This window comes from Cucurbita pepo, chromosome LG02 (genome assembly GCF_002806865.2).
Source record: "Cucurbita pepo subsp. pepo cultivar mu-cu-16 chromosome LG02, ASM280686v2, whole genome shotgun sequence".
Classification (NCBI taxonomy): domain Eukaryota; kingdom Viridiplantae; phylum Streptophyta; class Magnoliopsida; order Cucurbitales; family Cucurbitaceae; genus Cucurbita; species Cucurbita pepo.
Window position 1 is genome coordinate 4114722 of NC_036639.1, and position 12214 is coordinate 4126935.

Below are 12214 nucleotides of genomic sequence, written 5' to 3' on the forward strand. Positions count from 1 at the left end.
TCTTTCTTAATCCTCTTCTTTGTTGCCTCTGTTTCCCTGCTGTTCTCATTGTCTTGTTTTTAGTTTTAGTAATCTGGGACATGGATTTTTGTGCTTGGGCATTGAGGAGTGTTCGTGTTCGTGTTCGTGTTCATGTTCTTGTCAGTGGGTTGCTGCTTTTCAGCTACATCTTGGAGTTTGGAACCGATGCCCAACTTTTACCTGAACAAGAAGGTATGTAATGTGAAAATGTGTTCTTGTTGCAGTTCTTCTTACCTTTGAATTCTCAACAGTACAAATTAACCCTTTCAATTTTTAGATCATTTTGTTAACCTTAGTTTAAAAATGAGAAAAATCTTATTGATTATTTTGATTCAGCATTTCTCTCTCCCCTCTCTCTTCCATGTTTATTCTCTTAAATCTCTTCCCCTTCTTGTTCTCTACTGCAACATCAGAGAAAATGAGCTCTATCAGATTGACAGTGTTTGAAGAAAATGAGTTGAACTAGACGGATAGATGACTATTTGAGGAGAGTCGTACAGTGTTCGAAAGAAACTTATTGAGATATAAACAAAATCTTACATTGACTAGATAATGAAAAGAACGAGTATATAAATGATGAATACTATCTCTATCAATACAAGATCTTTCGGGAATCCTCATTTTTTTATAAGTGTATTTATTTACATCATTCGTTAGATTCGTTCTTCCTTTCCTTTCTTAGCTGTTCTGGAGCTGGTTGGAATTTAAAATTTTAAGTATATTAAGCAGATGATTTAATTTGGATGTGTGACAGTGAGAGCCCTTCAAGAAATATCTGCTAAGCTAAAGAACTTAAATTGGAAGGTTCACCAAAATTCTTGCATCAATGGCGACGGCTTTTTCAATGTATTTACCAACTTTACTCATATGAGAGAGGTCAACTGCACTTGTAATACAACTTGCAGAGTCACCAGCATGTAAGAGCTTTCTTTTTTTCTTCTTTTTATGAATACTAATTCAAAAACACATGTTTTAATTTTACGTGAAAATATTATTTCAATATTATTAAAAGTTTTTAGAGTAAAATACGACCCGACCATTTGAACTTAGCTTCTATTTAGTCCCTAAATTTTCAAAACTAACTTTTTTGGTACTTAATGGTATGAGTATAGCAACTTGGTAGTTGGCGTGTATTATTTCATTTGAGATGGACAGTTGAAATCTACCATATCTCCACATTTTAGATACTAAAAATAAGCTCAGTCATAGCTCTTTTCATATTAATATAAGTTAATACTTTCTTTGGATATTTATTACTTCTTTTACTTACCATATTCTCTTTGTATTGACAGACGGCTGAAGGGTCTCAATCTAGTTGGAAATCTACCTGTAGCATTTGCAAATCTAACTCAACTACGAGTGTTGTAAGTGTGCTAGATGTGCCTTCCGTAAAAAATGTGTTTTTTTTTTATATAAGAGTCATGCCAAAAGTTTCACAAGTTACATCATTAAATTTTCCTTGATATTATTATTATTATTGCAAATTCGAGCAGGTTAACCTACATGACTTTCATGTGATAACAATGGTAAAATTTATTTGAGAGGAAGAACATGACCTGCAAAATAAGAAAAGTGTGGTGTTTGTCATACAAGCTCTAGTGAGGTTAGCCAGGAAAATTTGAGTGTAGTAAGAGATTTTTTGGAATAAGGAAGAATTTATCTTCTCAAGGTTAAAGAATAGTATTTATATGAGAACCCTTTATAATTTCTTAGGTTTTCCTTGAAAATTACCATACGTATGAACCCAACAAGATTAAACTAGGAAGCTACGAGGTAGGGGCATGCATTGGGAGTGCCCCTTTAAGAAGCTAACCATAGGGTTGAGGTTGAGGCTGAGGCGAAGAATTTGGGCTTTCTTATCCTTTACCTTATGACCTGGTCCTTCTACGTTGGCCCAAATTTGTTTTGTGTTTGAGTTTTTTTCTATCAGTTTCAGCTATGATTATCTTATTGTCCAATTTCATCTGTAATATTAGTCCTCACTCCCTAACTGCGTTGGGTCCAATTTCATCTATAACAATCGTGAGTCAAAGCCAGACTCCTTGAGTTGAGGGGAGTCTTACCTGTCGTGAAGTAAGATCCAAGCTCATTTGCTAAAGGCTTGGGATCCGAAAATGGGAAACTGACAATCAAAAGGTACCAGGTAGGGTGTCTTCCAAAGAACCATAATCATAAGAGGAATAATGTTAATGATTGCAAGCAACGAAGTCGGGGGTCAAGTGAGACATGCGTTGATCGAGTGCTAATTGGGCACAACTCAAGTCCATAAGGGTGGACCATGTCGCTGTGGATAGAGTAGTTGAATTAAGTGGGGAAGAGCAGGAGAGAAAGAGTTACCCCATAGAAGTGCTCCAAGAAGTGAATATATGTGTATTCCTTGAGTCATCTCTTCATGCCTTAGTGGATGGCTTCACAAGAGTGGCTGAGACCAGCGTTTGCTCCAGAAGGGATCACCAGGCTGGATGTGAGTGACACGAAGAATGAAGTTGTGGCAAAACTAGAGAAGAGTCAGTGCAGCGTTTTCCATGAAGGTGGCTCAGTTGAGAAGTTGGCCGAAGGGTAGCGCCCACATGTATGGGGTTGCTCTTGGGTTAGTTCTCAATAAGTGTGACCAAACGAGCAACGAATGTCAATGACATCCCTAGACTTGGGATGACATTACGAAACATAGGTTGTGTGGTTGAGAACCAAGATGACGAGATGAAATGCGATGTTACATTTGAAGGACCTTGGTCTAGAATAGAGGCAAGGTCGAGCCGAAGGACTTGGCCTAGAGTAAAGGCAAGTTGGCTAGAGTTGCAACGAGTAAACATGCAAACACGGGTAGTGTGTATAGCCGGACAAGCTTAGTTTTTGCATGAGTTGTGTTTGGGCAGTGAAGGAGAACCTCGCCTAAGGTCCAACGAAGCTGCAAAGCCAAACGAAAAATTATAATGAGCCTTGAGTTCCCCTTAGGCTTGTCATGATCATATCAAGATCATGATGCCACACGGTTCAAAAAGTAGAACCATGACACATAGCATGTGTCCCTTTGAGAGGCCGAGCAAAAGTCGAGCCCAAGGCAAAGAACTTGGGCTATTTAATGGCCTCATCCTTTCATGTTGGTCTGAATTTGTTCTGCTTAGGCTTTTTTCTATTAATTTCTTCTCAGATCTTCATTATAATTTGGGTTTGTTCTTATAGTCTAATTTCACCGGTAACATCTATTACGTTTTGCTTAGGACATGCAAAAGTTGTAAGAGGGCTTTGAGTTTGATATTGCAGTGTGTTGATTTAAATTTAATTCATGTAAAAACTTTATGGGTTCTCTTCTGAACCTTTTAATATGTACTAACAATACCTTCTTTTTTCTTTACTAAACAGAGATCTCACTTACAATCTTATATCTGGATCAATTCCTAGGGAATTTGCTCGCATTCCTCTTGTTACTTTGTGAGTTTTCATTCTCTATGTTACAGATTATGGGAAGAGATTGATCTTCGTTCAAAATATATATGAAATTTTCGCCAATTTGAATTTGAATTTGAATTTGTTATGTTCAGTGCCATGATAGGAAACCAACTTAGTGGTCAGATTCCTCCAGAAATTGGAGATATTACTTCACTTGAAGAACTGTAAGCATATACAGATTGTTCTATAGCGCTCTTATTGAAATACATGTTTTTGGTAATTGCTTCCTGTTCTTCGTTTGTTTTAAAGAATGCTCTCAAAATTGCTTAAATTTTTTGGAAACAAACGAATCTGGTTATCGTTTCTTGTTCTCAGTTTTTCAAAAACATAAATTATGCTTTGTTTTTCATTTTGTGTTATTCTTTCTTAAAGAATATTGCATTAGAGTCTGGCATGACCATATAGGTTTAAAATGTATACAGATGAAAGCTCATGTAATGAAGATTTTGGGTAGTTTGATGATCAATGGGTTGCATTTACAGGGTTTTGGCAGACAATCAAATTGGAGGAAATCTTCCTGCAAGTCTTGGAAAACTAAGCCGCTTGAGTAGAATGTAAGTAAGATCGATAACAGCCATCTTCTCTTGATGAAAAAACATTTGCTTATACACCTGTTCAATAGACCACCGCTAGCAAATATTATCCTCTTTGGGCTTTCCCTCAAGGTTTTAAAACGCGTTTGCTAGGGAGAGGTTTCCACACCCTTATAAAGAATGTTTTGTTCCCCTCTCCAACCGATGTGGGATCTCACAATCCACCCCATTCGGGGGCCCAGTGTTCTCGCTGACATACCGCATGGTGTCCACCCCCCTTTGGGGTTCAGTCTCCTCGTTGGCACACCGCCTGGTGTCCACCCCCCTTTGAGGTTCAGCCTCCTCGCTGGCACATTGCCCGGTGCTGGCACACCGCATGGTGTCCACCCCCCTTCGGGGTTCAGCCTCCTCGTTGGCACACCGCCTAGTGTCCACCCCCTTCGAGGTTTAGCCTCCTCACTGGCACATTGCCCGGTGTTTGACTTTAATACAATTTATAATGGTTCAAGCTGACCGCTAGTAGATATTGTTCTCTTTGCGCTTTCCCTTCCGGGCTTCCCCTCAAGGTTTTAAAACGCATTTGCTAGGGAGAGGTTTCCAAACTCTTATAAAGAATGTTTCGTTCCTCTCTCCAACAGATGTGGGATCTCTGGTTTATTTGTCTCTCTGATTTTCGCCATAAATACTACTAACATAACTAGTTTTCATTATTTGCAGACTTCTTTCTTCCAATAACATCACCGGGGCAATCCCAAAATCTTTTGGAAACTTGAGGAACTTGACTGAATTGTATGTCATATATATGTTGATGGGCATCTTTGAACTTTTTACTTCCTTCCTTCTTTCTCCCTACATTTTCAACTTCTGTCTAAATTCTACATGTTTTTGTAGTCGGATGGATGGGACTAACATATCAGGGAAGATACCTGATTTTATTGGCAACTGGACCAATCTTAAAATTCTGTAAGTATACAGTAGGACCAACTGGATCAATTTTCCATTCATAATCTATGCATAACCATTTATTAATGCAGCTATCTTCAAGGCACTTCATTGGAGAACCCCATTCCTGCTGCCATATCCGAGTTGAAACACTTAACCGACCTGTGAGTATTACGTCGCTTGAGAATGTATATCGGTATTAAACAACTGATGCAAATGTTATTAATCTAGCAGTGTTTCTTGTTTGCTAGGATAATAAGTGATTTGCAGGGACCTCAGATAAGTTTCCCCAATCTGACTCAAATGACATCTTTACAAACATTGTAAGCAAAGGTTCTAAACTGCTGAATTATAATCAACTCCTTTTGTTAATCTCATCTGCTTTTCTTCTCCTATTTAGGATCTTAAGAAATTGCTTAATCGAGGGTCGTATCCCTGAATATATCGGACAGTTTAACGTTTTAAGAATATTGTAAGTTTATGAAGTTCATTTGTGTTTGCGTTTATGACTGGAATGTTATATCATTTATTGATGGAACTCATATTTTTCAATAGAGATCTAAGCTTCAACAGATTAAGTGGTTCAATTCCAAAGACATTTGAAAATCTTTTGTTGGTCCATAAAGTTCAGTTCATGTAAGTTACTGTAATATTCGCTTTCTCAAGCTCACACGTATATTTGTTTAATTTGATGCTTGTTTTGTACGAAGGTTTCTGACTAACAACTCCTTAAGCGGCCAAGTACCGGAATGGATCGTGAACGCTGGCAACAGTGGAAGGAACATGTTAAGTACTTATGATAATTGAAATTATATGGTGGGGAGCTCTTCTTTCGCTGACAGTATTATAAACTTTGTTGCAGAGATTTATCTTACAACAATTTTACAGAGTTGCCGAACTTCAGTTGTACACAGTCTAATAGTGTGTAAGTCACTTGATATCTACCCATTCCTTTGGTAAAATTTCTTGTAATATGTATGTATGTATATATAGCAGAGCTTGGAGGAACCTGTTAAACATAAGTCATAGCCTTAGCTGAAACCGTATGAACCAAATTTATAATTTAATCCATACTCTATGCAACAACCCAAGCCCATCGCTAGCAGATACTGTTCTCTTTGGACTTTTCCTCAAGGTTTTAAAACGTGTCTGCTAGGAAGAGGTTTCTACACCCTTATAGAGAATGCTTCGTTTCCCTCTCCAACCGATGTGGAATCTCACAATCCACCCCCCTTCGGGGCCCAGCGTCCTCACTGACACTCGTTCCCCTCTCTAATCGACGTGGGACCTTCCAATCCATCCCCTTTGGGGCCCTAACGTCCTCGTTGACTCATTGCCTGGTGTCCACCCCCTTCGGAGCTCAGCTTCCTCGCTGGCACACCACCCGGTGTCTGGCTCTGATACCATTTGTAATGGCCCAAGCCCACTGCTAGCGGATATTGTCTTATTTGGACTTTCCCTTCCGGACTTCCCTTCAAAGTTTTAAAACGCGTCTAAGAAGTTTCCACACCCTTATAAAGAATGTTTTGTTCCCCTCTCCAACCAATGTGGTATCTCACAATCTACCCTCTTTCGGGGCCCAACGTCCTTGCTGGCACTTGTTCCTCTCTCTAATTGATGTGCGACCTCCCAATTCACCCCCTCCGGGGCCTAGCGTCCTCACTAGCACACCGCCTGATGTCCACCTCCCTTCGGGGCTTAGCTTCCTCGCTGGCACACTGCCCAGTGTCTGGCTCTAATATCATTTGTAACGGCCCAAGCCCACCGCTAGTGGACATTGTCCTCTTTAGGCTTTCCCTTCCAGGCTTCTCCTCAAGGGTTTTAAAACGTGTCTGTTAGGGAGAAGTTTTCACGCCCTCATAAAGAATATTTCGTTTCCCTCTCCAACTGATGTGGGATCTCACACTTTATTTCTATTTTTTTATAGGAACTTGATTGCTAGTTCAGCCACTAGGAATGGAAAGTAAGTCTTTACTAACCATATATGATATGAACTTGTTCTATAAACTCAAAGCGTAACAAACAAATTCTGAAGTATTACATTTACAGTGATGATTGGTGCTTGATGAAGGATCTCCCTTGCCCTACAGAGAATCGATGTAAGCAAAGATGAGTGTGATTTTACTACTAACCAGCCATCTACAAAACTGTTGTATCAAAATATCTGTGTAATGGGTGGTTTTGATTACACTTGTAGTTCATTCGTTGTTCATTAATTGTGGAGGACGAAGCATGGAGTTGAATGGCAGTGAATACAAAGCGGATGATACTCAGGGTGGTTCATCATCGGCTAGATTCTTTTCTTCAGCAGAAAGATGGGGTTACAGTAGTACTGGTCTGTACTTGAGAAATGAACATCTTCCTTACATAGTATCAACTTCAAATAGCAATGGCAGAGCTGCTTCAAGCATCTATGCAACAGCTCGACTCTCACCACTTTCTCTCAAATATTATGGATTTTGCATGAGAAATGGAAGTTACAATGTGAAGCTTCACTTTGCTGAGATTATGTTTACCGCAGACCAGACTTATACCAGCTTGGGGAGACGCATATTTGATATCTCAATTCAAGTGAGTGTAGTTTCAATTTAAATGTCTTGTCCTAATGGAGATAGTTGTTCTTATCTGTGAGATCCCACATCGGTTGGAGAGAGGAACGAAACATTCTTTATAAGGGTGTGGAAACCTCTCCCTAGTAGACGTGTTTTAAAAACCTTGAGGGGAACCTAAAAGGGAAAGCCCAAAGAGGACAATATCTGCTAGCAGTGGGCTTTGACTGTTACAAATGGTATCAGAGCCAAACACCGGGCGGTGTGCCAGCGAGGAGGCTGAGCCCCGGACACGAGGTGGTATGTCAGCAAGGAAGTTGGGACTCCGAAGGGGGTGGATTGTGAGATCTCACATCACTTGGAGAGGGGAACAAAACATTCTTTATAAGGGTGTGGAAACTTCTCCCTAGCCGACGCGTTTTAAAAACCTTGAGGGTAAGCTCGAAAGGAAAAGCCCAAAGAGGACAATATTTGCTAGTGGTGGGCTTTGGTTGTTACAAATGGTATTAGAGCCAGACCACTGGGCGATGTGCCAGCGAGGAGGCTGAGCCTCGAACACAAGGTGGTATGCCAGCAAGGACATTGGGTCTTGAAGGGGGGTGAATTGTGAGATCCCACATCACTTAGAGAGGGGAACAAAACATTCTTTATAAGGGTGTGGAAACTTCTCCCTAACCGACTCGTTTTAAAAACCTTGAGAGGAAGCCCAAAAGGGAAAACCCAAAGAAGACAATATCTGCTAGCGGTGTTACATTATCCATCTATTGATGATATCTTCCTCGTTTAGCTGTTGTGAGCTTTTGGTCACATTCTAAACCATCTATAGATAAATAATAATTACTATTTACTAATTGGGTTCACAGGGAAACTTGATTAGAAAAGATTTTAACATAATGGAGAATGCTGGAGGTGTTGGTAAGAGCTTTATCTTGGAAGAGCCTAATATTGTAGTGAATGGAAGCACTCTTGAGATCCACTTATATTGGGCTGGTAAAGGAACAGATTCCATTCCAGTGATAGGGGTGTATGGACCTCTAATATCTGCAATCACTGTGACACCAAGTAAATATCTTCTTTCATTTTACGATAATCACTCAAAATTTATCTTCAACAATTGATCTTCTATTGTAGACTTTGATGTGGGCACTAATGTGGAAAATGAAACTAGAGGGCTATCAGCTGGAGCTATTGCTGGCATTGTTATCGGTATTTTCTTGTTCGTCGTTTTTGTATTGGCTGTTCTTCGATGGAAGGGTTACTTAGGTCGAAAGGAAGCGGAAGACGATGGTAAGATTACAAGAGTACTATACGTAGTTAATTTTAGAGGACAATATACGCTTCCAGTGATTTAAATTTGAATTTGGTGTCTATTTAGTTCCGAGTTATTTGTTCATTGAGCCAGCTAACTTGGCGAATTACCTTAATCTTTATATTAGTAGTTTCCATGTTACTTGACATTTCAATCTTTCTTCTTTACCTTCCGGCAACCTCCATCAAAGCCTGGTTCCTCTTCTCCCTCTTCAACACTTGTTACCCGGCACCCATTGTTGCCTCCGTCACTGCTCGTTCTTACCTCGACCGCCATTTGACTTCCAGATCTAGAATAAGGGGAGCTCTCCTGTAGTAGCTCAAGCCCACCGCTAGCAAATATTGTCCTCATTGGGTTTTCCCTCTCGGGCTTCCCCTCAAGGTTTTTAGAACGCGTCTACTAGAGAAAGGTTTCCACAACACCCATATAAGGAATGTTTCGTACCCCCTCCAAATGATGTGGGACCTCACATCTCCCCTTTCATTCCAGGTGTAGCGTAAGCGACCATTGGCGGGGGAGGAGGGAGATGGTAAGGCCAAAAACGTTTCCGAAGTAGGAGGAAAAAGAAGAAAGAAGAAAATGAAAGAGATGTCAACTAACATGGTTCAACAGCATAAAACATAATATAATTTGTCAACTCTTATGTTCTTTTCAGGAGTTTTATGTCCAATTAGCTCCTTTATTTGACTAAAAAAAGTTGCATTCCTTTCTTTTTTACAGAACTTCGGGATCTAAAATTACAGACAGGTTATTTCAGTTTAAGACAAATCAAAGCAGCCACCAACAACTTCGACTTGACACATAAGATAGGCGAGGGAGGCTTTGGTCCTGTCTACAAGGTATATCTCTGGAAACTCCATCCTCTTCTCTCTATGTTCATCGTTGTTCGATATAAGATCCTATTAGTATCGCACAACAACGCACACACTCGATCTAGATGAACACGAAAAACAAGAGAGAAATTGCAAGGAAGAATATTGGCTAGAGATTTATATGGATAACTCCAAGTAGAAAATACAGAAAGTACATTTTCAAAACACTGATTAAGGAGCATATATATGGTTCAGTTTACTACACATAGTTTTACCAAATATAACTATCTACCATATATAGCTTTACTATGTATAACCATTGCAGGCTCCATAACCCAGCAGATCCTTCTTTCAACATGTTCTTCAAAATAATCTCGTAACTCAACGTAAACTATTTGGTAGGGCGTTCTGTCGGATGGCACTTCAATTGCTGTAAAGCAGCTATCCTCTAAATCAAAGCAAGGGAACCGTGAATTCATCACTGAAATCGGCATGATATCAGCGCTACAACATCCGAATCTCGTAAAGCTCTACGGTTGTTGTATTGAAGGAAGCCAATTAATGCTTATATATGAGTATCTAGAGAACAATAATCTTGCTCGTGCCTTATTTGGTAAGTGCCTTACATATATCTCTCATTACTAACTCGTTTCAATTTCAACTCAAATAGCTTATGGTTTTCATTTCAAGACCCTGAGAAGCACTCACTCCATTTGGATTGGCCAATAAGAATGAAGATTTGCTTGGGAATAGCAAAGGGGTTGGCTTACCTTCATGAAGAATCTTTACTGAAAGTTGTTCATAGAGATATAAAAGCCACCAACGTGCTACTTGATAAAAGCCTAAATGCTAAGATTTCTGACTTTGGATTGGCTAAGCTTCATGAAGAGGAGAACACCCATATCATCACAAGAATTGCAGGCACAATGTCTCTCTCTCTCTCTCTCTATCTCATTCTACTGTTAATTTAGCTCAAACTCGTAGTCCTTTTGCAATGAACTAGCTTTTGAATCTCTTGTAGTGGATACATGGCGCCTGAGTACGCAACGAGGGGTTATCTAACTCATAAAGCTGATGTTTATAGCTTTGGTGTCGTGGCTTTAGAGATTGTTAGCGGGAAAAGTAACACGAGTTGCATGCCAAAAGAGGAGTTTGTTTTTCTTCTTGACTGGGTAATACATTCTTATATTGTCTTATGCACACAAATAGAGTAATCTTTACAAAATGATGTTTGTTTGTTTGTTTTTTCCAACTTGCTTGAAGGCTTTCGTTCTACAAGAGGAAGGGAACTTATTAGAACTCGTGGACCCGAATCTTGGCTCAGATTACTCGAAAGAGGAGGTCGTGAGAATGCTTCATATAGCTCTCTTATGCACAAACCTGTCTCCAAGTCTTAGACCAACCATGTCTTCCGTGGTTAGTATGCTTGAAGGTAAAATCCCTGTCGAAGTAAGGAACATGAAGCGCAACACAAGTGAGCGTGATGCGAGGTTCAAAGCCTTTGAGAAGCTGTCACGGGACAGCCTAACAAGCATTTCTGCATCGTCACAATCCATTGTTCAGATGCCAAGAAGCATGTCATTCGACGGGATATACGTTGGCTCATCGTCTTCGTCTACTCGAAACAAGGATGAGACTCGAAAGTATTCTTCAACTAGAAGTCTCCTTGAAGATTGAGTCATTTCAAAGGATCAATCAGACACCAAGTTAGCTGCGCTGCTGTTGTGGCTCAACTTTTGTGCCAAATAAAGTGAACAAATGGGCTCTCAAAACAATGGTTTCTTATTGCAAAGCCATCATTCCTATCTCATAATCTTCTCTTAACATTTCATCTTTATTTACTTCTTTCTAATTTTATAATTTGTTTTTAATATTGAAATAAATCAACGTTATAGGCTAAAAGCGAACAAGCAACAACCACAATTTTGATAGCATATAACCGAGTAGGAAGAATTGACAACAAGTCACATCCCCCTACAATACATTTTAAGATATTTTAGCTTTGGTGGGTATAGACATGATTTTGGTGACTGACTGATCATAAACCTCCGTATTGACATAACATGAATAGTAAAAACCTATCTAGCACGAAAGCAAGTAAAAGGGGTTTGGAACGAGCATACAACCATGGACAACACGTCCTAGCAACCATGACCTCGACATCTGACACGTAGCCACAAACAACATGTCATGAAAATTCTAATTGAAGGCCCTCTCACCATCTCTATGGAGCCACATTTTGTTGTGCTGCTCTATATTTTTCACACGTGCGATATACCTAAATTAAACTTTTCAAAGGAAAAAAAAAATTCTAATTCATAATAATGACTTCCAACAGTTGGTCCACGTACGTGTGTATGAATCGAGCCCCTTTTTTAAGTTATCAAAATCCGACCCACCAACTTGATTTATTATATATATATATATATATATATATATATATATATATTAATTAAGTAGAATAATTTAAGTTAAAATATTAAAATTTGAACGTTAAAATATTATTAGATTTTACATGTTTTTAATGTATATTTCGTCGCTAAGGATCAAAAAGTCACACAGCAGGTGCACAATTGACTTTGAACACTCCATCCTTCA

The 12214-nt window shown here is 39.3% G+C and overlaps 1 protein-coding gene across 1 annotated transcript; it reads left to right on the forward strand.

Annotated features, from left to right (window-relative positions):
• The first annotated feature begins 6 nt into the window (after positions 1 to 6).
• Positions 7 to 11442, forward strand: LOC111789412 (probable LRR receptor-like serine/threonine-protein kinase At1g53440). Its single transcript, XM_023670176.1, has 24 exons — positions 7 to 213; positions 776 to 938; positions 1314 to 1385; positions 3385 to 3453; positions 3564 to 3635; positions 3954 to 4025; positions 4722 to 4793; positions 4896 to 4967; positions 5039 to 5110; positions 5198 to 5269; positions 5347 to 5418; positions 5502 to 5582; positions 5657 to 5731; positions 5809 to 5871; positions 6874 to 6909; positions 6996 to 7045; positions 7144 to 7517; positions 8359 to 8557; positions 8627 to 8782; positions 9525 to 9643; positions 10019 to 10229; positions 10307 to 10544; positions 10638 to 10788; positions 10880 to 11442. Exons 1-24 carry the CDS (start codon positions 81 to 83, stop codon positions 11291 to 11293), a joined length of 3108 nt encoding a protein of 1035 aa, XP_023525944.1. The 5' UTR covers positions 7 to 80; the 3' UTR covers positions 11294 to 11442.
• The last annotated feature ends 772 nt before the right edge of the window (positions 11443 to 12214 follow it).